The sequence below is a fragment of the Haematobia irritans genome, chromosome 3 (genome assembly GCF_050003625.1).
Source record: "Haematobia irritans isolate KBUSLIRL chromosome 3, ASM5000362v1, whole genome shotgun sequence".
Lineage (NCBI taxonomy): Eukaryota > Metazoa > Arthropoda > Insecta > Diptera > Muscidae > Haematobia > Haematobia irritans.
The window spans coordinates 13,915,991-13,943,488 of record NC_134399.1 but is presented as its reverse complement, the minus strand read 5'-3'; the positions used below and the strand labels follow the sequence as shown (position 1 = coordinate 13,943,488).

The window sequence follows — 27,498 nt, the reverse complement described above, 5'->3', positions numbered from 1 at the left end:
TTAAATCCTAAATAACGTTTCCTTTTCTTTTTTATTAAAAAATACATTCTAATTCCTGGGTTCATTTAAATACACATGTGTAAAATTAGGATCAAATTTAATTTGAAATATAAAAGAATAATATTTTGTTTTTTTTTCTTTTGCATTACTTCACTGAATTTGCGTTAAATAGCATTAAAATACAAAAAGAAAACAAAAATATCTGATTGTTAAATAAAATAAAGTATTGTGTAAAGAAGAAAAAAAAAAATGAAATGAAAAACACAAATACATTTTTTTGTTAAATCTAATAGCTGGTGTGTTCTTTTCGCCTCAGCTTCATATAATTCTCTTCATTTGCCTTTTTCGTGTTCGGTTCATTCTTTCCTGTTTTTTTTTTTATTATATTTTATTAATTCTGATTTTTTAATTTATTCTAATATTAAGTTTAAATTATACATACTCTATTGGTTGTGGTTTTTTTTTGTAGTTTAGTATTTTTATGCTCGTTCCATATATATTGTTCCTGTGCAATCTGCTGCTCGTACTTTTGCTATCATCATCTCAATCTTCAGCCATAAAATATAGTATGTGCGTTGCCTAATCTTATAGAAAATTCGTAATAAAGAGTGGATGTGTGTGTGTGTGGTTTTATTAAGCCAATTATACATTTCAACCACTTTCTGATGATTTGCTTCTAGTTCCAACGCAAGGTATATAAGCGTGATATCAAACGGTATATTGAAAATTATACCACAACATGTTTATTGTCCATCATAGACCTTTGTAACTTTACTATTTGCAATTTCTTCCCAAGCTGCAAGATGAAAATATACAAATATCAAATTTTAGTTATGATTATCTTATAAAAAAGGTTGTTAATATATTAAAAAAAATTAATATCAACAATTTAATAATTTTTTAATAATTTATAATTTGGAAATTGGAAAAAAATGTGTTAAAATCTAATCTATCCTGATTTCAGACAAGAGGAGCCAATTTAATCGTCAGCGGCGGTTAATAGCAGCGGCATTATCTTCTACAACATATGGGGTTTGAAACGATAACAAGAAAAATAGTTATACAACTAATCGCAATATCTAAGTTGAACTAAATCACCCGAACTGAGAAGAGAATGGGGCCGACCCATTTTTGTCGGCGGCGACTGCCAATCAATTCTTCCGATAGCCTGAGATAGATTCACGTTACAAAAAATTCTTTTATTTCTATAGAAAATTTTGTTAAACATTTTATTTCTATAGAACATTTTGTTAAAACATTTACTTCTATAGAAAATTCTGACAAAATTTTATTTCTACAGAAAATTTTGTCAAAATTTTATTTCTATAGAAAATTTTGTCAACATTTTATTTCTATAGAAAATTTTGTCAAAATTTTATTTCTATAGAAAATGTTTTAAAAATTTTATTTCTATAGAAAATTTTGTCAAAATTTTATTTCCATGGAAGATATGTCAAATTTTTTTTTCCATAGAAGATTTTTTTCTATAGAAACATGTTGTCAAAATTTTATTTCTATAGAAAATGTCAAAATTTTATTTCTATAGAAAATGTCAAAATTTTATTTCTATAGAAAATTTTGTCAAAATTTTATTTCTATAGAAAATTTTATTTCTATAGAAAATTTTGTAAAAATTTTTGGCGGCATCATCTTTTACAACATATGGGGTTTGGAACGATAGCAATAAATATAGTTGTACAACTAATCGTAATACCTAAGTTGAACTAAATCATCCGACCTAAGAAGAGAATGTAGCCGACCCATTTTGGTCGGCGGCGACTGCCAATCAATTCTTCCCATAGCCTGAGGCAGATTCACGTTACAAAAAAGCCTTTTATTTCTGTAGAAAAATTTGTCAAAATTTTATTTCTATAGAAAATTTTGTCAAAATTTTATTTCTATAGAAGATTATGTCAAAAATTTTTTTTCTATAGAAAATTTTTTCAAAATTTTATTTCTATAGACAATTTTGTCAAAATTTTATTTCTATAGAAAATTTTGACAAACTTCTATTTCTATAGGAAATTTTGCCAAAATTTTACTTCTATAGAAAATTTTGTCAAATTTTTATTTCTAAAGAAAATTTTGTCAAAATTTTATTTCTATAGAAAATTTTATCAAAATTTTATTTCTATAGAAACATGTTGTCAAAATTTTTTTCTATAGAAACATGTTGTCAAAATTTTATTTCTATAGAAAATGTCAACATTTTATTTCTATAGAAAATTTTGTCAAAATTTTATTTCTAAAGAAAATTTTGTTAATATATTATTTCTAAAGAAAATTTTGTCAAAATTTTATTTCTATAGAAAATTTTGTCACAATTTTATTTCTATAGAAAATTTTGACAAAAATTTATTTCTATAGAAAATTTTGTCAAAATTTTATTTCTATAGAAAATTTTGTCAATATTTTATTTCTATAGAAAATTTTGTCAAAATTTTATTTCTATAGAAAATTTTGTCAAAATTTTATTTCTATAGAAAATTTTGTCAAAATTTTATTTCTATAGAAAATTTTGTCAAAATTTTATTTCTATAGAAAATTTTGACAAAAATTTATTTCTATAGAAAATTTTGACAAAAATTTATTTCTATAGAAAATTTTGTCAAAATTTTGCCAAGATTGAGATCTATTTGTTTTTTAATTCATCCGTCAAAATTTTATTTCTATAGAAAATTTTTTCAATTTTTTTATAGAACATTTTGTCAAAATTTTATTTCTATAGAAAATTTTGCCAAAATTTTATTTCTATAGAAAATTTTGTCAAAATTTTATTTCTATAGAAAATTTTGTCAAAATTTTATTTCTATAGAAAATTTTGTCAAAATTTTATTTCTATAGAAAATTTTGTCAATATTTTATTTCTATAGAAAATATTGTCAAAATTTTATTTCTATAGAAAATTTTGTCAAAATTTTATTTCTATAGAAAATTTTGTCAAAATTTTATTTCTATAGAAAATTTTGTCAAAATTTTATTGCTATAGAAAATTTTGTCAAAATTTTATTGCTATAGAAAATTTTGTCAAAATTTTATTTTTATAGAATATTTTGTCAAAATTTTATTTCTATAGAAAATTTTATCAAAATTCTATTTCTATAGAAAATTTTGCCAAAATTTTATTTCTATAGAAAATTTTGTCAAAATTTTATTTCTATAGAAAATTTTGACAAAAATTTATTTCTATAGAAAATTTTGACAAAAATTTATTTCTATAGAAAATTTTGTCAAAATTTTGCCAAGATTGAGATCTATTTGTTTTTTAATTCATCCGTCAAAATTTTATTTCTATAGAAAATTTTTTCAATTTTTTTATAGAACATTTTGTCAAAATTTTATTTCTATAGAAAATTTTGTCAAAATTTTATTTCTATAGAAAATTTTGTCAAAATTTCATTTCTATAGAAAATTTTGTCAAAATTTTATTTCTATAGAAAATTTTGTCAATATTTTATTTCTATAGAAAATTTTGTCAAAATTTTATTTCTATAGAAAATTTTGTCAAAATTTTATTCCTATAGAAAATTTTGACAAACTTCTATTTCTATAGGAAATTTTGCCAAAATTTTACTTCTATAGAAAATTTTGTCAAATTTTTATTTCTAAAGAAAATTTTGTCAAAATTTTATTTCTATAGAAAATTTTATCAAAATTTTATTTCTATAGAAACATGTTGTCAAAATTTTATTTCTATAGAAAATGTCAACATTTTATTTTTATAGAAAATTTTGTCAAAATTTTATTTCTAAAGAAAATTTTGTTAATATATCATTTCTAAAGAAAATTTTGTCAAAATTTTATTTCTATAGAAAATTTTGTCACAATTTTATTTCTATAGAAAATTTTGACAAAAATTTATTTCTATAGAAAATTTTGTCAAAATTTTATTTCTATAGAAAATGTTGTCAATATTTTATTTCTATAGAAAATTTTGTCAAAATTTTATTTCTATAGAAAATTTTGTCAAAATTTTATTTCTATAGAAAATTTTGTCAAAATTTTATTTCTATAGAAAATTTTGACAAAAATTTATTTCTATAGAAAATTTTGACAAAAATTTATTTCTATAGAAAATTTTGTCAAAATTTTGCCAAGATTGAGATCTATTTGTTTTTTAATTCATCCGTCAAAATTTTATTTCTATAGAAAATTTTTTCAATTTTTTTATAGAACATTTTGTCAAAATTTTATTTCTATAGAAAATTTTGCCAAAATTTTATTTCTATAGAAAATTTTGTCAAAATTTTATTTCTATAGAAAATTTTGCCAAAATTTTATTTCTATAGAAAATTTTGTCAAAATTTCATTTCTATAGAAAATTTTGTCAAAATTTTATTTCTATAGAAAATTTTGTCAATATTTTATTTCTGTAGAAAATTTTGTCAAAATTTTATTTCTATAGAAAATTTTGTCAAAATTTTATTTCAATAGAAAATTTTGTCAAAATTTTATTTCTATAGAAAATTTTGTCAAAATTTTATTTCTATAGAAAATTTTGTCAAAATTTTATTGCTATAGAAAATTTTGCCAAAATTTTATTTCTATAGAAAATTTTGTCAAAATTTCATTTCTATAGAAAATTTTGTCAAAATTTTATTTCTATAGAAAATTTTGTCAATATTTTATTTCTGTAGAAAATTTTGTCAAAATTTTATTTCTATAGAAAATTTTGTCAAAATTTTATTTCAATAGAAAATTTTGTCAAAATTTTATTTCTATAGAAAATTTTGTCAAAATTTTATTTCTATAGAAAATTTTGTCAAAATTTTATTTCTATAGAAAATTTTGTCAAAATTTTATTTCAATAGAAAATTTTGTCAAAATTTTATTTCTATAGAAAATTTTGTCAAAATTTTATTTCTATAGAAAATTTTGACAAAAATTTATTTCTATAGAAAATTTTGACAAAAATTTATTTCTATAGAAAATTTTGTCAAAATTTTGCCAAGATTGAGATCTATTTGTTTTTTAATTCATCCGTCAAAATTTTATTTCTATAGAAAATTTTTTCAATTTTTTTATAGAACATTTTGTCAAAATTTTATTTCTATAGAAAATTTTGTCAAAATTTTATTTCTATAGAAAATTTTGTCAAAATTTCATTTCTATAGAAAATTTTGTCAATATTTTATTTCTATAGAAAATTTTGTCAAAATTTTATTTCTATAGAAAATTTTGTCAAAATTTTATTCCTATAGAAAATTTTGACAAACTTCTATTTCTATAGGAAATTTTGCCAAAATTTTACTTCTATAGAAAATTTTGTCAAATTTTTATTTCTAAAGAAAATTTTGTCAAAATTTTATTTCTATAGAAAATTTTATCAAAATTTTATTTCTATATAAACATGTTGTCAAAATTTTATTTCTATAGAAAATTTTGACAAAAATTTATTTCTATAGAAAATTTTGACAAAAATTTATTTCTATAGAAAATTTTGACAAAAATTTATTTCTATAGAAAATTTTGTCAAAATTTTATTTCTATAGAAAATTTTGTCAAAATTTTATTTGTATAGAAAATTTTTAGAAAAATTTTATTTCTATAGAAAATTTTGTCAAACTTTTCTTTCTATACAAAATTTTGTCAAAATTTTATTTCTATAGAAAATTTTGTCAAAATTTTATTTCTATAGAAAATTTTGTCAAAATTTTATTTCTATAGAAAATTTTGTCAAAATATTATTTCTATAGAAAATTTTGACAAAAATTTATTTCTATAGAAAATTTTGACAAAAATTTATTTCTATAGAAAATTTTGTCAAAATTTTGCCAAGATTGAGATCTATTTGTTTTTTAATTCATCCGTCAAAATTTTATTTCTATAGAAAATTTTTTCAATTTTTTTATAGAACATTTTGTCAAAATTTTATTTCTATAGAAAATTTTGTCAAAATTTTATTTCTATAGAAAATTTTGTCAAAATTTCATTTCTATAGAAAATTTTGTCAAAATTTTATTTCTATAGAAAATTTTGTCAATATTTTATTTCTATAGAAAATTTTGTCAAAATGTTATTTCTATAGAAAATTTTGTCAAAATTTTATTTCTATAGAAAATTTTATCAAAATTTTATTGCTATAGAAAATTTTGTCAAAATTTTATTTTTATAGAATATTTTGTCAAAATTTTATTTCTATAGAAAATTTTATCAAAATTCTATTTCTATAGAAAATTTTGCCAAAATTTTATTTCTATAGAAAATTTTGTCAAAATTTTATTTCTATAGAAAATTTTGTCAAAATTTTATTTCTATAGAAAATTTTGTCAAAATTTTATTTCTATAGAAAATTTTGACAAAAATTTATTTCTATAGAAAATTTTGACAAAAATTTATTTCTATAGAAAATTTTGTCAAAATTTTGCCAAGATTGAGATCTATTTGTTTTTTAATTCATCCGTCAAAATTTTATTTCTATAGAAAATTTTTTCAATTTTTTTATAGAAAATTTTGTCAAAATTTCATTTCTATAGAAAATTTTGTCAAAATTTTATTTCTATAGAAAATTTTGTCAATATTTTATTTCTATAGAAAATTTTGTCAAAATGTTATTTCTATAGAAAATTTTGTCAAAATTTTATTTCTATAGAAAATTTTGTCAAAATTTTATTTCTATAGAAAATTTTGTCAAAATTTTATTGCTATAGAAAATTTTGTCAAAATTTTATTTTTATAGAAAATTTTGTCAAAATTTTATTTCTATAGAAAATTTTATCAAAATTCTATTTCTATAGAAAATTTTGCCAAAATTTTATTTCTATAGAAAATTTTGTCAAAATTTTATTTCTATAGAAAATTTTGACAAAAATTTATTTCTATAGAAAATTTTGACAAAAATTTATTTCTATAGAAAATTTTGTCAAAATTTTGCCAAGATTGAGATCTATTTGTTTTTTAATTCATCCGTCAAAATTTTATTTCTATAGAAAATTTTTTCAATTTTTTTATAGAACATTTTGTCAAAATTTTATTTCTATAGAAAATTTTGTCAAAATTTTATTTCTATAGAAAATTTTGTCAAAATTTCATTTCTATAGAAAATTTTGTCAAAATTTTATTTCTATAGAAAATTTTGTCAATATTTTATTTCTATAGAAAATTTTGTCAAAATTTTATTTCTATAGAAAATTTTGTCAAAATTTTATTTCTATAGAAAATTTTGTCAAAATTTTATTTCTATAGAAAATTTTGTCAAAATTTTATTGCTATAGAAAATTTTGTCAAAATTTTATCTTTATAGAATATTTTGTCAAAATTTTATTTCTATAGAAAATTTTATCAAAATTCTATTTCTATAGAAAATTTTGCCAAAATTTTATTTCTATAGAAAATTTTGTCAAAAATTTATTTATTCATATTACTATAGAAACGTAGTTTTGAGTTGGTTTAGATGTGTGAAACAAAATTGTCACGAAAATTGTATACTTTTGAGAGGTATCCTGTTTTCAGAGTAACAGAGTTTGGGAGGTTTTCACTGTATTTATTTAATAAAAAAAGGTAGTAACTAAAGAACCTTACCTGATCCAATAAAATCAATGATGATATCATTATGCTGTTGTGTACTAAACGCTGTTGCCATTTTTGGTGGTATAAACTGTATGGAAATACGTCTTGGACGACTAGGACTACGACTACGTGGTGTATTAACATATGAATCATCATCATTATTATTAATAACTTCATCACATTGTTGACTCATTGATCCATGATGATACGAAATTATAGTATTTGTACTGTTACCTCTAATGCCATGATGATGTTCATTGTGAATTTTATTATTATTATATGGTAGTGTTGTTGTTGGTGCGGTTGAAGATGACGATGACGTTGACGTTGATGATGATGAAAAGGAACTTGATTTTGAAGAATTTGAATTTTTAAACTGTTGTTGTGTAGTGACTTTTTGTTGCTGCTGCTGATGTTTTGCTGCTTCACGAGCAGCTGCAATAATAGCTGTTTCAATATCATTGCAAGTCTCTAATTGTTGTGGCGGCGGTGGATCCAAATTATCCATTGATGTATGGACACTACTTGTACATTTGGTATTGGAGAGGAACGTATTCAATTTATTATCAACATCATCTGTCAATGTAGGAGATGTTTGTTGTTGTTGCTGCTGCTGTTGTTGTTTATTGGTCCTTTGCCTTGACGAGGAGCTATTACTGCTATTGGACGATGATGATATTTTCGTTTTATCTGTTGTGTAAATGCCACTATCACTAGATTGATTATTATTGCCCGTTGTAGGCATAGTACCACTTGCCGTTCCTATATTTGCATGATGGTGATGATGATGATTAACAAATGATGTATTGGGTGATGAGGCATCAATGCTAGAGTTCAACAACATATCAGGTGTAGAATTATTGACCATATCATTATCACATGATGCTCCCGAATCATTGAAAAATGTTGTGACTGGAGATTTAGGTGTTACATCATGGTGATGATGATGATCGTTATTTTCACATGACAAGTTTTGTGGATTTTCAAATGCTTTATCTGTGGAATTATTATAACTTGGATTTCCAATAACATCATCTTCGAATAGTTTCAACTCGTCTTCATTAAAATCGCCAAATGTGAATTGATTGTCAACAGTACAACCACTTGAATTTCGATCATCGTTTAGTATAATAACAGCGGGGCGGGGATTTGTTTGTTGTGTTGCACTAGCGGAAAGGGGCAATGAATTCGATGATTTTAATTGAGTCCTTGACATTTTCTTATTAGTTGCAGATGAATTTTGCTTTGTGGTGGTCAATGATGAACACAAAGGATCCGTACTTTGCTGTTGCTGGACTTGACGATCTTTTTTCGATTTCTTAACACTTGCTGCATCTAGGCTATTAGCAGCAGTAGCAGTTGTCGTAGTAGTCTGTGTGGTGACAATGGGTGGACTTTTTTCTTTGGATTTTCTATTATTGTTTGTATTGGTAGTAGTGGTAGCATTGAAGGGGCTACTACTGCTAGGACCCAGGCTTGTCGCTTGTAATGCAGCAGCACCACTGCCACTGTTGCCACTTTGTGTAGGCATTTGAGTGTTAATATTAGTTGAGGTAGTTAAGGCTAAATTTTTATTACAATTCGCATTTGATTCAAAAATCTGCTGTTTAGCAGCTGCCGCAAAGTTAAATGATGATGACGATGTTGATGTGGATGTAGAAGCTAATGGCGTATGGTGGTTGGCAGTTGAATTTGCGGAACTGTGACGTTTTACTGTTTTCTCTAAGGCAGGATATTGCTGATCCAAATTGTTGCTATTCAAAGGAGCCACATACGATGTAGTGGATAGTGTGGTATGAACGGCAGGACTGGAAGAAATAATGGCATCATTTTCCACACTCTTGGATTTCTGTAAAACTTGTGGATTTTGTGTTGCCATATAATGTTGTTCAGAGGGCGAGTTTTTATTGTGGCTTACATCCACAAGAGAAACTGAAGAGAAAGTCTCGCTAATGCCTCCTACTACATTGTGGCTTTGTTGCGCAGATGGATGGTTTGTCACATTTGTTAATGCGGCCAAACTTTGAGAGTAGGAAACCGTAGTTGGTGCCAATTCGGGAAAATCTTGCTTTATTTGGGACTTTTTAGCTTTATGGGGTTTGTTTAATGGTTTATCTTCTATTACATTTTCGGGATTACTATGATCCATGGTTTTAGCTTCAGTTGTAGTCAAAATATCTACAGAAATGCCACCAACATTGTTATTGGTTGTGGTGGCCGTAGCAGCAGCATCAGCAATTTCTTTATTCGTTCTCGCTATATCTGCATATGAAATTGGTACATTTTTATTGGATGATATTGTGGCATTATGGGATTTAGCTCCACCACCACCACTACCACCCCTCGTCTTTGTTTGAGAATTTTCTTTAGCTGCACTATTTGTCGCTTTGGTCGATTCAATTGGCAATGAATGAACCGAGTCGAGATCACTTGAATCAGATTTCTCTGAGGGTGGCACGGATGAAGTCGATTTACGTCTAGACGTTTTGTCGGCATTATTATAGGCATCTGAATTTTGTTGTATCATAGAACTGGAATTTCCACCAGCCATACTATTATTATTATTATTACTGTTGTTGTTGTTATATTGCTGCTGCTGTTGCTGCTGATATTGTTGATTGCCATTGCCATCGTGTTGATAGTATTTATAACGCGGTGTCGTTTGTTGGCTCCCCGCCGATGATTTTTGTATGGTAAAGTTGTGCGCCCTATTAAATGTAACCGAAGTTTCTTCGGAATTGCTAATAACCTTTGGTTTTTTGGGCTTTTTCTTTTTAGTTACCACATGAAATTCAGCAGTTTCGGGACAAGACGATTCCATTGGTACAATATCAATTATGGTCACAGCATTTGGTGGGGTATCATATCTCTTGCGTCTTTCGCCTTTTTCCGATTTCTCGGATTTTTCCAATTTAACGTTTTCATTTTGTATTACCGCACTATTACTTGCGGTAGAATTGGTGATTAGATTTTTTTCATTGCGTTCAATTGTCTTGTCTTTAGTTTCTTTTTCATCTTTATTCAGTGAGGAGCCGCCGCCTTTATTGTTTTTTCGTTCTTTTGTTTGGCTAGCAGCAGCAGCAGCTGCTGCTGCCGTATTCACCACCATATTTGCCTTATCCTCATTTGCCAAAGTATCATTTGTATTTTGTTGATCATCTATGTATTTAAGATCTTCATTACCCCAGGATCGACGATCTGTTTTACGACTGTTCGTCGAGTTGGCATTTTTACTTTCAATATTTTTATTGATATCGGCTGTGGAGGATGAATTATTTTTATTTTGTTTGCCCCCATTAGCATTGCCACTTTTTTGACGCATTAGAACTGCATTACTTTCGGTGGTGGCCGCTGTACGTTTCAGTTCATGTACCTCCATTTTAGCACCACTTCTTAATTCTTCCAGAGAATTGCTCTTCTTCAATTTCTGATGTTTATCTTTGTCCTTTTTGCGTTCCTTCTTTTTGTCTCCAGTTTTTGTTGAACCCCCTCCGCCGCCATCACCACTTTCAATATATCTAACCAATTCCTCTACGGGATCTTTGCCTCTATAACCGGCCACTGACTCCACATCAACTGTTTTCGTATTTCGTTCTTGTTGTGACTTCTTTTTTGCCTTTGCCTTCGCCTGCGAAGGTCCTGTTGCATATGTAGTAATTGTGGCTGACGTAGAAACAGTGGTTGATGTAGGATGTGGAGGTATAGTTACTGTGGCCGATGTTGAAACACTGTTACCACATGAAGTTAATAGAATACCAGTGCCACCACCTCCTATAGGACTAGAAGCTGTTGGAGATACACAATTTATTTGCATTGTGGTGCCGCCAATTGAAGCCGAGACATTAGCTCCTCCGCCAGAACTTGTGTATAAATCACTAAGCGCATTGCCATTCTCATCCAGTTGACGTTGCGTTATCGCAGAAATGTTGTTTGCTGGGCCACCCAAAATGGCAGAACCGGACGCAGGTGAGGAGACCTTAGTATAGATCTGCCATAGAATTAGAAAAAATATATATATATCACAAGTTGATAACCTTACTCAATTGAATCTAATCTTACCGAATTGTTTTTAGATTTGCCAAGAATTTCCGTTGATTTTTCTGTTAAGGATTCTGCACCACCAACACCACCGCTACCTAATACAGATTTGCAGGATTTGTAATTCTCATCCAATGGCAAAAATGTAGCATCTATAGCTGAGGAGCTTGCACTGCTGCTGTTGGGGGTATTGCCATTTCGTTCTAAAGTATTAAAACGCACCGTCTCATCGACATAACAATGAGAAGTTGTGGAAGCTAAATATGAACCCTTTGCGGAACCAATTAGATTTACTCTTGGTATTCGTTTATCTATAGTAGACAAGCGTTCATAAAATGACTGACCCTGTGGAATAAAAAACAAATTATAAAACTTCTTAACCCATCCATGCAAAATATTATATAGGCCCAAATACCTGTTTTGTGGAATCCTGTCCTTTACTTTGTAAGATTTTTTGTTGTTGTTGTATATCCATCATAGGCTCACCCATATCAATGATAAAATCGCCGCCACTAGTTGCATAGGACACGCCTCCTACAGCAGTAGTATTAGACGGCGATGTGATTTCGTTTGACCCAGTAACAGAGAGAGGAGAATCACCTGCAGCTCCTCCTCCTCCTCCTGTTGCCTGTGCTACTACTACAGTTGTATTTAACACTTCATTGGCATCAGAAGTTATAGATACTGACGCTGCTGCTGCGGCTGCAGCGGCCTTTGCAGCTTGTCGTTTTTGCTCCTTTTTAATCGATTTTCCACTACTTTCTTGCTGCATGAATCCTAAATCATTTCCAATGCCAATACCAATGCCGCTAGATTGATGTGTTACATTTACGTTACTAGGTAAACTTCCACCTTCACGTTGTCGTGATGATACCGATGAGGAGTATTTCTTTTGTCTTGAAGTATGATTTTGTCGTCGTATGCGTTGGTTACCACCAATGCCTCCGCCAAACGACTGATCACAATCTAATTGTGATTCGTTTAGACCAATTTCAAAGAGATCTTGCAGAGATCCACCCTGCTTATGATGATGATGATGATGTGAACGATTATGACTATTGCTATGCGAATGATAATGTGAGTTTTGGTAATGGTGATAATTATTGGACGTAGAACTGGACAAATTGCGGGATCCACGTGACGTTACTGCACAAAATGGATAGGATTGATCTTCATTTTCTGCCTTTTCAAGTAATTGCTGCAAAAATTGAAGGAAAATATCAATAAATACAAAAATATACTATACAAAAATTATCAATTTGCCTTATAAAATAGGAGCCATGTTTTCTTTTTTTTTTGGCATATACCCTAATTCCTAAAACGTAACCTCGCAAGGTAAACTAACGATGACAAACTACCATTATTCCAAGTAAGGTTTCACCAATGTGGTATCACAATGGACTGAATAGTCTAAGTGAGTCTGATACATCGGGCTGCCACCTAACCTAAGGTTGCTAAAATTTTATCGATTTGAATTTAGGTTACACAGAAAAAAATTTCATGAAATTTTTCCCAAATTAAATTTTAATTGAGTTTTAAAAAATATTCAATTAAAAATTTAATTGATTCAACATTTTTTTTAATTGAAACAATTTTTTTAATTAACAATCACAAAAATTAATAGTATCAATTAATTTTTTAATTTACCTTCAATTAATTTTTTAATTGATACCATCATTTCTGTGACTGAAGACATTTCAATTAATAAATTAATTGGATCAATTAATTTCGTGATTGCATCAGAAAAATTTGTTTTTTGTGTGTAGGTTTGGTTTAGTGGCAGATCGATATTTTCAGGCTCACTTAGACCATTGTGATACCACTTTTTGGTGTTCGGTCGAAACAGGAATCGAACCCACGACCCTATGTATTCAAGGCTGGCATGCACCACGGTGGCTTCCTATTTGAATTTAATTTAAATTTACCAGAAAACTCAAAATATTTACCGATGAGTTCTATCCTAAAGTGGGATAGAATCATTGACCATTTGTATTAAAATGGTGGCTTCCGTGACCATGTCTGACAAATAAATTAACCTTGGCAACATAATATATTATATTATACTGGAATAGGAAAATACCTAATGGCGTTTTCGGTTCGCAAAAAAATATGTTGCCTTGGCGTTACACTACTTGTTTCCTCATTGCATTTTCGCCCAAGTGACAGTGTCATTCCAAAGTTATTGTTAATTCATAATATTGTGAGGGATACAGGGTCCAAAATCTATGACAGTATCCTTCATATTCATACATAAGACTTTTTGAGAATTTAAGAAAAAGGCGACACTTTTTCGCTCTAGTATGCACATGACGCACGCTCAAATAAATTTGAAGGAAAAGCTTTTCCAATGTGTCATTCGTGCTAAAACATAACCCAATCGGATTTATACAACGCGAGATACAGATATATAACGCCATCTTTTGAAAAAATAATGGATTTCTTTCTATTACGCCTCAAACCCGATTGCAGGTTTTGATGAAAATCCCATTTTCGGTGGGATTTTGTTCTTTGAAAATTTCATTGAAATCAAAAAAAAACAGACGAACGGACAGATACCAAATGCGAGATCAAAGCTGAACGTTATTGTGCCTACGCAGCATTAACCCTTTCACTACCGAATTCAACCTAATGTTAAAAACTTTAATTTTTCCTCATTTTCTACTTGTACTAACAGCATGTAGAAAAAATATTGCAATTTGGAAGGCCTACCTCAATTATTTATAAAGTTACATGTGTTTTTTCTGAAAATTTAATTCTTGAATTGTGACCAAATGGTCATACGAAACTAAACGCTATTTGGCCTGTAATATCTGTTGAAGTGTTGGAAAAAATATCAAAAAAAGAATCTGAAATAATATCGGCTATAGTTTTTATATGAATATCCAATTACTAGAGACGTACAGTAGAAAAATTGTCTCAAAATTGTGTATTTTTCGTTTATTGCCAAGAAATGTTATGAAAATACATTTTAGTGCCGAGCAATATGGAAAATATTTATAACTTATTTAGATAAGAGCCTCTACTTTAAAATATCATCGAGAAATAAATCGAAACTAAGTGGGGAGTTAGAACTTGGAGTCGTTTTCGAATCTCCTCTGTAGTGGACATCGGTAGTGAAAGGGTTAAATAAATTATGGGTTTCAGAATCAGAATATGGTAGGAACATTTGCATGCAGAACAAAGTTAACAGATCAATGATAGCAGCGTAGCTGAAGTGTGTCCCATTTGTAATCAAGGGCCACATGGCACTCGTCACCTTTTCGCTTGCCCAGCTAAGCCTACCCGTCTCACCACCAGATCACTCTGGACACACCCCACCCTTCCTTGTCGCAGAGTTCCTTGATCTGGCTACTAATTGAACTACATAAGCATAGAACAAAATGGATGAAACTACATTAAAAACTGTGACAACAACAACTACAGGTCAGGGAGCCACCGTGGTGCAATGATTAGCATGCCCGCCTTGCATACACAAGGTCGTGGGTTCGATTCCTGCTTCGACCGAACACCAAAAAAGTTTTTCAGCGGTGGATTATCCCACCTCAGTAATGCTGGTGACATTTCTGAGGGTTTCAAAGCTTCTCTAAGTGGTTTCACTGCAATGTGGAACGCCGTTCGGACTCGGGTATAAAAAGTAGGTCCCTTGTCATTGAGCTTAACATGGAATCGGGCAGCACTCAAGTTCACCAATGTGGTATCACAATGGACTGAATAGTCTAAGTGAGCCTGATACATCGGGCTGCCACCTAACCTAACCTAACCTAACAACAGGTCAATTGAAATGTGCCCGATATAATGCAAAAATGCGTTATTACTATCCTTATTATTTTTAGATAACCAAACAACTACCCTCAAAGGACGCGTGCACCATATAACCTGTCCATATCCCCCGAAGGATATGAACGATTTAAAAAAAAAAATAAAATCTTACAGGCTAATATATAAAATGCAAATGCAAACCTAACAAAAAAACCATAATTATTATGAGGACCGCAAAAAAAAAATTAAAATTTTTATTTGTTCATTGGAAATACGTGTGGGAGGACTATGAAATTGGCTAAATTATTATTAGACATCCTATATATTGTTGTTTACAAGTAAAAATAAATAAATATTTGCATACTTACCAGGAAAATTTTACTTTTGTTTTCTTTATCTCTAGGGTTTTTGTAGGAATATGCTTCGTCTAATAGTTCTTTGAGTTTGCTATCGTCCCAATCCTTTAGACGACTATCCTCCCATGATTCCGACAAAAAATTCTAGAATGAAACAAAAAAAAATGTTTTTTCAATACATAAATACAATACAGAAAATAAAGGAATAATAGACCCCTTTGATGTGCATATTTCCCAACAAACTCGTTTAAATGCAATTTTAACTGCTTAAGCCAACACATTTATGTTTGAATGAAATTTGATTTCATCATATCCAGTAAAAACAAAAATGCAAAAATACTTTTCAATAAAAGGACTGGATTTTCACTTAAGGTGAGTACTAAGTTCGAGTTTAGCAACTAAATCAGTAAAAAAGGCATACTATTATACATCTTTGTTGCAAATTTTATTTTGACTTGATGAGGAATAGCCCAAAGCAAATTTTCACAAAGAAAAGTAATCGTGAAAAATTACGATTTTAGCACCTAAACTCGAACATAAACCTTTAACAAGAAGTTTCTTTGAGATGATATATAAAAATCCTATTTTTTACGAAGTTTTCACATTAAATTTAAAATGTCTGAATTTTAAAGGGAATAAAACAGAGCAAGGACAAATAAAATAATGAAAATTATCAAAAAAAATGTAGAAAAGGTACAGATTACGAATTTTAACGGAAATAAAAGAGAGCAAAGACAAATAAAATAATAGAAATTTTGATTTTTTAAGCTGATAAGTCCCCGGTCTAACAAAGAAAAACACATTTTTTTGTCAAAATTCGTTTTTATTATTCAACATAGTTCCCTTCAAGAGCGATACAACGATTATAACGACCTTCCAATATTTTGATACCATTTTGGTAGTACTCCTTCGGTTTTGCATCAAAATAGGTCTCAATAGGTCCCTGCGAGCATCCTTTTGAGGTCTGAGAACAAGAAAAAGTCGCTGGGGGCCGGATCTGGAGAATACGGTGGGTGGGGAAGCAATTCGAAGTCCAATTCATGAATTTTTGCCATCGTTCTCAATAACTTGTGGCACGGTGCGTTGTCTTGGAGGAACAACACTTTTTTCTCCTTCATATGGGGCCGTTTTACCGCGATTTCGACCTTCAAACGCTCCAATAACACCATATAATAGTCACTGTTGATGGTTTTTCCCTTCTCAAGATAATCGATAAAAATTATTCCATGCGCATCCCAAAAAACAGAGGCTATTACTTTGCCAGCGGACTTTTGAGTCTTTTCACGCTTCGGAGACGGTTCACCGGTCGCTGTCCACTCAGCCGAGTGTAGTGATGGAGCCATGTTTCATCCATTGTCACATATCGACGGAAAAACTCGGGTGTATTACGAGTTAACAGCTGCAAACACCGCTCAGAATAATCAACACGTTGTTGTTTTTGGTAAAATGTGAGCTCGCGCGGCACCCATTTTGCACAAATATTGATGAATGATATGACCAACACGTTCCTTTGATATCTTTAAAGCCCCTGCTATCTAGATCAACTTCATTTTACGGTCATTCAAAATCAATTTGTGGATTTTTTTATGTTTTCGTCGGTAAACACCTCTTTCGGGCGTCCACTGCGTTCACCGTCTTCCGTGCTCATTTCACCACGCTTGAATTTTGCATACCAATCAGATATTGTTGATTTCTCTGGGGCAGAGTCCGGAAAATCATTATCAAGTCAAGTTTTTGCTTCCACCGTATTTTTCCCCTTCAGAAAACAGTATTTTATCAAAACACGAAATTCCTTTTTTTCAATTGTTTTCACAATTACAAAAGTTGCTTCACAAAAGACGCTCTATCTCACAAACTAATTGACTTACAGACGTCAAATTTTGACACGAATCATTTGAAGGTTGGTACTATATAAAAATAGTATGCATTTAATACTAGCGACGCCATCTATGTGTCAGACCGGGGACTTATCAGTTACATGTTACATCTGCTGCTATGCACTTTATGCTCCGTATATATTGGTCTGGTATTTTGATATATAGACCCCATAGATCGAGTTCCCGATTTTTCTTTTTATTCGAATTGCTTAAAGTTCGAAAGCCATCGATTTTTGGGCCCCAAAACAATGGGCTAATACATAGCTTCCCAACCCAATTTGCTTGCGCTGGGCTAATGGTTCTAAAGAATATTAACCTGGGCCGTTTGACTTTTTTACTTCCATGGAACTTTTTTTGAGAAGATTTTGCGAACTACGAAAATTTTATATATATATATATTTTTTTTTTTGAATTTAAATGAAAAAACCCAGTAGGGAAAACAATTTTAAGTGTAAAAAAATTATAAAAATAAAAAATAAAATTCTTTGAAAGTTCTTTTGAGAAGATTTTGCAAACTACGAATATTTTACATTTTTTATTGAATCTAAATAAAAAAACGGGCGGGAAAAGAGTTTTTAGTGTAAAAAATTATACAAATAAAAAGTGAACATTTTAATTTTTTGAATTTCTTCATCCAAATGAACTTCCAAGGCATAACTTCAAAAAAACTAAATTTTGTTGTTGTAATAGAGAAAATCGGATTTGTATAAAATTCTGCGCTAATCTGGATGGTACCTCGTATACAAAAAAAAATATTTATTGTCTTCAATCACGAAATTAATTGACCAATTAATTTTTTTAATTTAATTACCTTCAATCACAAAAATGATAGTAACAATTAGAAAAAATAATTGATAGTCCATTAAAAATTTAATTGATCCAATTAAATTTCTATTGAATATTTTTTAAAACTCAATTAAGACTTTAATTGGAAAAATAAAATAAATAAATAAATAAAATCGTCGTGACATTTATTTCTGTGTACGTCCAAAGAGTACGATTAATGGTACGCATTAGGGTGTCCAAAACCGACATCGGTTAAACGATTAACCGGATTCAGTTACACAAACCGAAACCGGATAATAAAAAATTGCCATTTTCGGTTAACCCCGAAAACCGTGGTTTGATCATCGGTTAACTGGGTTTCTTTATTTCAACGAAATTTCTTTCTATTTTTCATATATTTCTTCCAAATGTGGAACTTTTTGCAGAGATATACTGAAGGTGAGAAACAAATGACTACCCTACGGTAAATTAGTACAACTATCACATTTATTTATTGTTCAACATATTCCTTTCTGGTGCGATACGGATGGAAACGGGGTCCAAAAAGTTTGTCCCAGACTGCTTCATGGGCAGTTGTCTATGGTGTAGTCCTACTAAGTTGTTCCAAGACGTGTCCTTCGTTAGGATGAGTCCAAGACGTGTCCTAAAGTGTACATTTTCCCAGCCAATGACAAACCCTTTTCATTTTTCATTTTCATTTTCATTTTTTATTAAACATCAATACAAAGGAAGCCACTAAAGGCCTATTATACATGTATTGTAATAAAGAAGCTATGTTAGATATTGTAAAACTAATTTTAAATACCTAGAAATTATTTTATAACAAAAGTATATGGCTCCCCAGCCACATGAATATAATATAATTAATACAAAAAAGAATAAAAAGTCCTATAAGTGCCAGACATCAATGCTTCAGTTTACCGTACTCATATTATTCAAATAGTCGTTACAAGAACAAGAGAAAACTTTTAGATCAGAAGGCAATCGATTCCACAAACGAAAAACTCGGACCAGAAAGGATTGTTCGTATATGTTAGACTGAATTCTCGGTACATCAATCTGTACATTTCTTGTTGAATTAATAAATGTAAATTCACGGGTCAAAACTTCCGGCTTCCCGTACTTAAAAATTTTGTAAAAGTGAAAAACAGACTTCATCTTAATATAGTTCCTGAAGGAACATCCTAAGATATCAGGAATACACTGGTTAACTAGATCATGATCCGAACCCGTAAATTGAACACATATCGGACGATCTTCCTCACGACTCTCTCCATTCGATTTAAGTTATATGACCAGGTCCCGGAATAAACCTCAATACCGTAATTAAGCTGAGACATCAACAAAGAATGTGCTAACCGAAGACGAACATGCTTTGGCGTATATGCACGCAGAGCATATAGTCTCCTCAAAGTCAGACATACCCTATTACCCATATTATCAATATGATTGTCAAAACAAAGGCTGGAGTCAAGAATAATACCAAGGCACCTTAAAGAATCAACATAATTAATTGTCTGACCTAAAATGGAAAGTGTAAGAGAAAAATTTGAACGATTCCTGGGCTGAAAAAGTATTGCCTTTGTTTTGGAAGGATTTATGACAAGACCATTTGTCGTTAAAAGTCCCGCGATATATTCAAGATGGGAGTTAATAGATAGTTCTGTAGCATCACCATTAAATAGAAGAAAAATGTCATCCGCAAAACAAAACGGTTGACAAAAAGAATTTCCCATGGAACAGATTATGTCATTAATAAATGCCAAAAAAAGTATTGGGCCCAAAACTGACCCTTGGGGTACACCCGACGTAACTCTTCCAATACTTGATCTGGAACCATTAATAGAAACATACTGTGACCTATCCGTTAGGTATGAAAAAATTAATTTACACGCTGTATAGGAAAAACCAATGTTACTGTGAAGTTTGTTTATAAGGTATGAAAAATTAATGCAATCAAATGCCTTGCTAAGGTCTAATGATACTAAAACACAATCGCGACGCCTATCAATTATATTCCTAACCTTGTCAGTAAGCGATAATACGGCAGAAGTGGCATTAAAATTCCTCCTATAAGCAAATTGATTGGGGTGGAAAAGTGAGTTACTTTCAATATGTTCTAGGATCTGCGCTTTCATTAAATTCTCTAGGATTTTTGACATTGACGGCAAAATGCTTATAGGTCTCAAATTCCCAATATCGCTTCGTCCCTCTTTAGGAATGGGTACAACACGACCCAATTTCCAAGCATCCGGAAAAATTGAAACTGTAAGTATTGTGTTTACCAAGTGGAGGAACATAGGCAAAATTAGAGGTAAGATTTGTTTAACAAACTTGATAGGTATATCGTCATAGCCGGTCGCATTCGATTTAATGGAATTTACGGCCAAAATTAAGTCATTTTCATTAACACAGCGGAAAGAAAAAGAGCCAATAGTGTCAACAGTACCGCCAAAATCTAAAATATGCACATCACTCGGTCGCATATTACTTAAAGTGGCCGGTCCATTCCATACGCTTGGACCAGAACTTTGACTGGTCCATACACATCAGGGACTAAGTCTGTACCGGTCCTAGGGTTGATCCATTTCTCGTAGGGTACTTACAACACAGTTTCACTAAGTAAATGAAGAGATTTTAGTCAAACGACATCCCACTTAGTTGTAGTCCTTTTTTTGAACGCAAATAAGCCCGAATTTATTAGAAGCGTTGTAACATTATGTTATCTCAAATCTTTTTTTATTTGCTTGTAAAGAGGATGTTGTTTGTCCAAAAAATATCGGTCCTCAGAAAAAAAAAAATCTTTTAGAAAACTTATAGTCGGATACAATGAGTATTTTCAGTGCAAAAGGAGCACCTTAACGGCATTCAATTTTCCTATCAATTTTCTATAAATTGTTTTTTTTTTTTTAATAAAATGAGTATTTAAACTCATTTTCAATAATTTCGGTTTTAACCGGTTTTGAGCATAATAAAAAACCGAAACCGGTTTTTAAAAAATTGGGATTTTTGGATAAACGGTTATTTGAACACCGCATTGTGCCAAATATAAAATCAATCGTCATTTAAATTTGATTTTTCCTACAAAATCCCTGTGACAAAAATTTATTAAGAGGTGATTGGAGGTTTTCCACTAAGAGATTTGTTAGTAGGCTGGTGAAAAAGTGAAAGCAGTCACGTTTACGGAAATAACAAGTTTAATTAAACAAGATTAAATTAAAAATTAAGCAATTTGAAGTATTAAATAATAAATCTTATTTAATATAAAACTTTTTTTTGTTTGGTTGAAAAAGACCAAAAAGTAAAAATAGTGGCTATCGTAAAAGAATAAAACCAATATATCTCACCCTACCTCACCACACTTCTACATCACAATCTTCAACATTTCTCCATTACTCCTTTCACTTTTATTTCTCTAGTTTATAACACGTCTCTATTATTACCACTGAGAATTTTATGTGTTTCAAATCCCTTTTTAATACGTATAAAAGTTTGTGCGTTAATAATTTGGTTTTACGTTTTTTTATTTATAATACTAGAGCTCTAATGAGAGAATTCCGTCAACATGTAGGCCAGATGGACGTTGGTGAATTAAATAAATAAATAAAATAAATATTGAGAATATCTCTTGCTTTTGAATATCTATCAAATTAAAGAACAACAGCAAACAAAATATTTGTTGGTCGCATTTAGTAGCATTTAAGGATATTAGAATACAAAAATATAAATAAACTATTTTTGGTTCTTAAATATGCACTCTAAAACCTTAAAATTTTACAGTTTGTTTTTCGCAAGACTCTGAAGATTAAATTCAGTTATCAACGGAATTTTTTAAGCTGACATTTTTCTATGAGTGTATATATCACCCATTGGTATATGGGTCAATATTTATTGCAAGCACAACTCAATGAAATCCACAAATAATTACAAGATTTTCTGCTTTGAGACCTAGGAAAAATCCAATATTAAAGGAAATTTAAGTATATAACTGCTCCTTGTACTAGTTTCTGACTTTTACAAAGTTTTATAAATTTCTACAGGTATAGAAAGTTTAAGAAGTTTACTACTTTTAGACTGTGGAAAACCTAAAAAGTTTTGTTTCCGACCACAATTTTCATTACTGACACAATTTTCTGAGCATTCATAAAAATAAGCTTATTTTTATATTAGAATGTATGTATATAAGCTGTACTTCTTTTGTAATTTGTCATATTAACAATAAACTATTCAACTATACTAAAACAAAGAAAACATATACAGCTCCCTTTTAGGTTTACTATACCTCATGTGATTTTAAACCTAAAACTTACCCAATAATTTATTAATTTAATTTATTTCACAATTGATTTTGATGAAAATGCTGATATAATTTTTTTTTACCGTTACAACCCCGCTGTTTTGAGTATTTTAAGTCATTAGAAAACAAATTTTTCAAAAAAAAAAAAAATATTTGATATTTTCAAATCATGGCTTGCTTTGTCATAGTAATTCTATTTTAACTTTGTTTTTCAACCACCAACATTTGCTGTAATTTGCACTCGTTAAATGATGAACGAAATATTTGTAAGTTCTTATTTTTTTTTTCAATTTTTAAATATATTCCGCAATTTTTATGTTGTATGCTCTCAACGCTAATAAAGTGTAGTTAATATTTTAAACGATTTCTTGTCGTATCATTCGAAACAAGATTGAGACATATGAGTAACTCTCTGTGCACTCAGTTGGATGTATTTACCTAACGGTATTCATATGCGGTTTTTGGTTGTTGTGGTGTGGAACTAATCACAAATAGAATTTCTCCAATTTTTCCAGTATTACACACTGTTACTACACCATTTGTCGTGTATTAACAGTGTATAAGTGAGAAGAATGATTTCTACTTCTTCAATTATTTACTCATAAATATGGCCATTCGTAAAAGAATTGCAAACGTAGGAAATGTACCATAGAAATAGTTAAAGTGTGGAGTGAAATGTGTTTTAGAAATGTAATGTATCACAATTTTGTTTTTGTGATTATTGGTTATGTATAGTGATTAGTGAAATAATGATTTCTAATGTAATTGCTTTTTTTTTTAAATAAATTAAAAAAACATAAAACTAAGATTAAAAATATCAAAAAAAATTAGTGATTCTCAGAAACAAAACAAGAAATAAGGACATTTTAAATATTCCATTATGGCATCATTTTCTTTTTAATTTTTATTTGTTAAATGTGAGAGTAGTCATTCTATCATTGGAAAATCAACATTTAAATTTTTTCTTTATGAAACCTTATTTTGTTTTACTTTTTACATCGTTATTTGTAAGAGTTGTGCTTAATTAGTAACTAAAATAAAATTTTTAAGTTCCATGTCATACCGAAAATAATGTTTTTTAATTCCATGCCATTGTAAGTCAACCTACATAGGACCACATAAACAGATACATTTATTTCTTCATATTAAAAAAGGTACTTCACAATTTTTTTTATAGAAATAAAATTTTGACAAAATTTTCTATATAGAAATAAAATTTTGAAAAAAACTTTACTATATAGAAATAAAATTTTGACAAAATTTTCTATAGAAATAAAATTTTGACAAAATTTTCTATAGAAATAAAATTTCGACAAAATTTCCTATAGAAATAACATTTTCACAAAATTTTCTATAGAAATAAAATTTTGACAAAATTTTCCCTAGAAATTAAATTTTGACAAAATTTTCCCTAGAAATGAAATTTTGACAAAATTTTCCCTAGAAATTAAATTTTGACAAAATTTTCCCTAGAAATGAAATTTTCACAAAATTTTCCCTAGAAATGAAATTTTGACAAAATTTTCCCTAGAAATGAAATTTTGACAAAATGTTCTATATAGAAATAAAATTTTTACAAAATTTTCTATAGAAATAAAATTTTGACAAAATTTTCTATATAGAAATAAAATTTTTACAAAATTTTCTATAGAAATAAAATTTTGACAAAATTTTCTATAGAGATAAAATTTTGACAAAATTTTCTATATAGAAATAAAATTTGGCAAAAAAATTCTAAAGGAAATAGAAATGAAATTTGGACAAAAACAAAAGAGAAATAACATTTTGACAAAATTTCCTATATAAAAATAAAATTTTTACAAAATTTTCTATAGAAATAAAATTTTGACAAAATTTTCTATAGAAATAAAATTTTGACAAAGTTTTCTATAGAAATAAAATTTTAACAAAATTTTCTATAGAAATAAAATTTTGACAAAATTGTCTATAGAAATAAAAATTTTGACAAAATTTTCTATAGAAATAAAAATTTTGACAAAATTTTCTATAGAAATAAAATTTTGACAAAATTTTCTATAGAAATAAAATTTTCTATAGAAATAAAATTCTGACAAAATTTTCTATAGAAATAAAATTTTCACAAAATTTTCTATAGAAATAAAATTTTGACAAAATTTTCTATAGAAATAAAATTTTGACAAAGTTTTCTATAGAAATAAAATTTTAACAAAATTTTCTATAGAAATAAAATTTTGACAAATTTTTTTATAGAAATAAAATTTTGACAAAATTTTCTATAGAAATAAAATTTTGACAAAATTTTCTATAGAAATAAAATTTTGACAAATTTTTCTATAGAAATAAAATTTTGACAAAATTTTCTATAGAAATAAAATTTTGACAAAGTTTTCTATAGAAATAAAATTTTAACAAAATTTTCTATAGAAATAAAATTTTGACAAATTTTTTTATAGAAATAAAATTTTGGCAAAATTTTCTATAGAAATAAAATTTTGACAAAATTTTCTATAGAAATAAAATTTTGACAAAATTTTCTATAGAAATAAAATTTTGACAAAATTTTCTATAGAAATAAAATTTTGACAACATTTTCTATAGAAATAAAATTTTGACAAAATTGTCTATAGAAATAAAATTTTGACAAAATTTTCCCTAGAAATAAAATTTTGACAAAAATTTCCCTAGAAATGAAATTTTCACAAAATTTTCTACAGAAATAAAATTTTGACAAAATAGAAATAAAATTTTGACAAAATTTTCTATAGAAATAAAATTTTGACAAAATTTTCTATAGAAATAAAATTTTGCAAAAAAATTCTAAAGGAAATAGAAATGAAATTTGGACAAAAACAAAATAGAACTAAAATTTTGACAAAATTTTCTATAGAAATAAAATTTTGACAAAATTTTTTATAGGAATAAAATTTCGACAAAATTTTCTATAGAAATAAAATTTTGACAACATTTTCTATAGAAATAAAATTTTGACAAAATTTTCTATAGAAATAAAATTTTGACAAAATTTTCTATAGAAATAAAATTTTGACAAAATTTTCTATACAAATAAAATGTTGACAAAATTTTCTATAGAAATAAAATTTTGACAAAATTTTTCTAAAGAAATAAAATTTTGCAAAAATTTTCTATAGAAATAAAATTTTGATAAAATTTTCCATAGAAATAAAATATTGATAATTTTTTAAGAAATAAAATTTTGACAAAATTTTCTATGGAAGTAAAATTTTGAAAAAATTTTCTATAGAAATAATATTTTCATAAAATGTTCATGTTCATAATTTTGGAAAAAAAAGGAAATTCCCTTAAACTCTTTAAGTTAGAATATCAGATGTAAGTAATTTATGTATTACTATGAATACAATAAACAATTGAATTGAAAATGTTCATAAAATTTTCTATAGAAATAAAATTTTGATTTCATTAATTAAAAATATTAGGAAAATATTCTGCTTCGGCCGATTATTGCATTTTTTGCCGACCAAAAAAAAACCGCTTTGGTCGAGCTCTAATATCTCCCCTTTTTTATATACATATTTATATGTACATTTATAGAAAATTGTCGCAGTTGATAGACGCCACAGATTTCAAAGTCATGAAATAATAATAAAGATAGTTTACAGCTATTATAATGGATGAAACCGGCATGCTCTTGGGATGGTACTTTAAAAAGATTTTTTTTTAATATTTTAGTATATTATATAGTATTTAGTAATCTCTATCAAGGCATCCAGAAATAAAATCTAGGAATCATATTTTCGGACACATATCGATGAAGGAATCGGAAAATATGGAGAAAAAGTCAATACTTACCTTTTTGGACTTCTTTTCAGATGTATTTGAATTGTCATCTATTTTGCTTGTAGCATTTGCATTACAAATTGTCTGAGAAGGTGATGAAACATCGGAAGTTTTCGAAGCAGTAGGAGAAGATACTATTGACTCCGATTTTGACAGAGTACTTTCATTGCCCGAAGATGCTTTACAAGTTGCAACATTTATCTGTGTATCGCCTGGTTGTTGATGATTTTTATTATCGGCATTAGCAGCAACTGTTTGTGGATTTGTGGCGTTGGTTGCAGCGCCTGGAAGTGATGATGTAGTTACAACCGACATTGGATTTGAAGCCTTTGTTGATGATGCACTTGCAGTTGAGTCTGGGGTTGATGAATCCGTCGTTTCCTTTAAGCTATCTTTATTTGTGGTCAATTTTTTTTGATTTTTATTGCCGATTGTTGTGTCCTTGGTGGTGGGCACTGGTGTGGGTGTAGTCCTTGTCGATGTTGTTGTTGTTGTTATTTCACTCAACGTCGAGCCGGCAATAGAAACTATGGGTGTATCAGGTATTATAGCTGCCGCTAATGACGATACAGCAACAGCGACGACAACTGCAGCGTTTGGGGGCGTTGTAGCGGGTAAGTGGCTACTTGCATTGACAACGGCTGCAATGGCATTGACAGTTGCGTCAAAACTTTGCGATGATGACGACAAAGCTAACGATGTGTATGAGGCTGTTATTGTTGAGGCTGGCTGAGATGATGAATGTGAAGTCTGCGCCAATAATGATGGTATTGATGAGGACGAAGGCGACACAGTTGCGGCGACGATGGTGGAGTTGGCGATTGAAGAAGTTGTTGATAATAATGCACTAATTGTGGTCGATTTAATACTTTCATTGTTCATCTTTGTGAACACAAATCGAAGACGGCAACAAAAGTAACAACGAATGTGTTAAGCTGTAGCTCGTTGGCGGTTTTGACGCGACAGCAGTCAGTTGGTGAATTATTGCAACAACAAATGCCATTAAATATTGTTATTAAAATGGTATTATAATTTAATATGTCATAGAAAATCTGATAGCTAGCGAATTAACTGCAAA

At 28.8% G+C, this 27,498-nt stretch overlaps 1 protein-coding gene across 1 annotated transcript; it reads right to left on the bottom strand.

Moving 5' to 3' along the window:
* Positions 1-27,498, bottom strand: tyf (twenty-four). Its single transcript, XM_075300357.1, has 6 exons — positions 26,433-27,498; positions 15,675-15,806; positions 11,963-12,745; positions 11,569-11,892; positions 7,522-11,497; positions 1-796 (listed from the first exon to the last, which is right to left on the bottom strand). Exons 1-6 carry the CDS (start codon positions 27,300-27,302, stop codon positions 744-746), a joined length of 6,138 nt encoding a protein of 2,045 aa, XP_075156472.1. The 5' UTR covers positions 27,303-27,498; the 3' UTR covers positions 1-743.

What these genes read in the sequence shown, in the direction of transcription:
- tyf (XM_075300357.1), bottom strand. Translation starts at nt 27,302, where the DNA reads ATGAACAATGAAAGTATTAAATCGACCACAATTAGTGCATTATTATCA. An exon ending in GACAGGATTCCACAAAACAG is followed by an intron (nt 11,893 to 11,962) that starts GTATTTGGGCCT and finishes TTTATTCCACAG; the next exon opens with GGTCAGTCATTTTATGAACG. An exon ending in CATTGATTTTATTGGATCAG is followed by an intron (nt 797 to 7,521) that starts GTAAGGTTCTTT and finishes TTCATCTTGCAG; the next exon opens with CTTGGGAAGAAATTGCAAAT.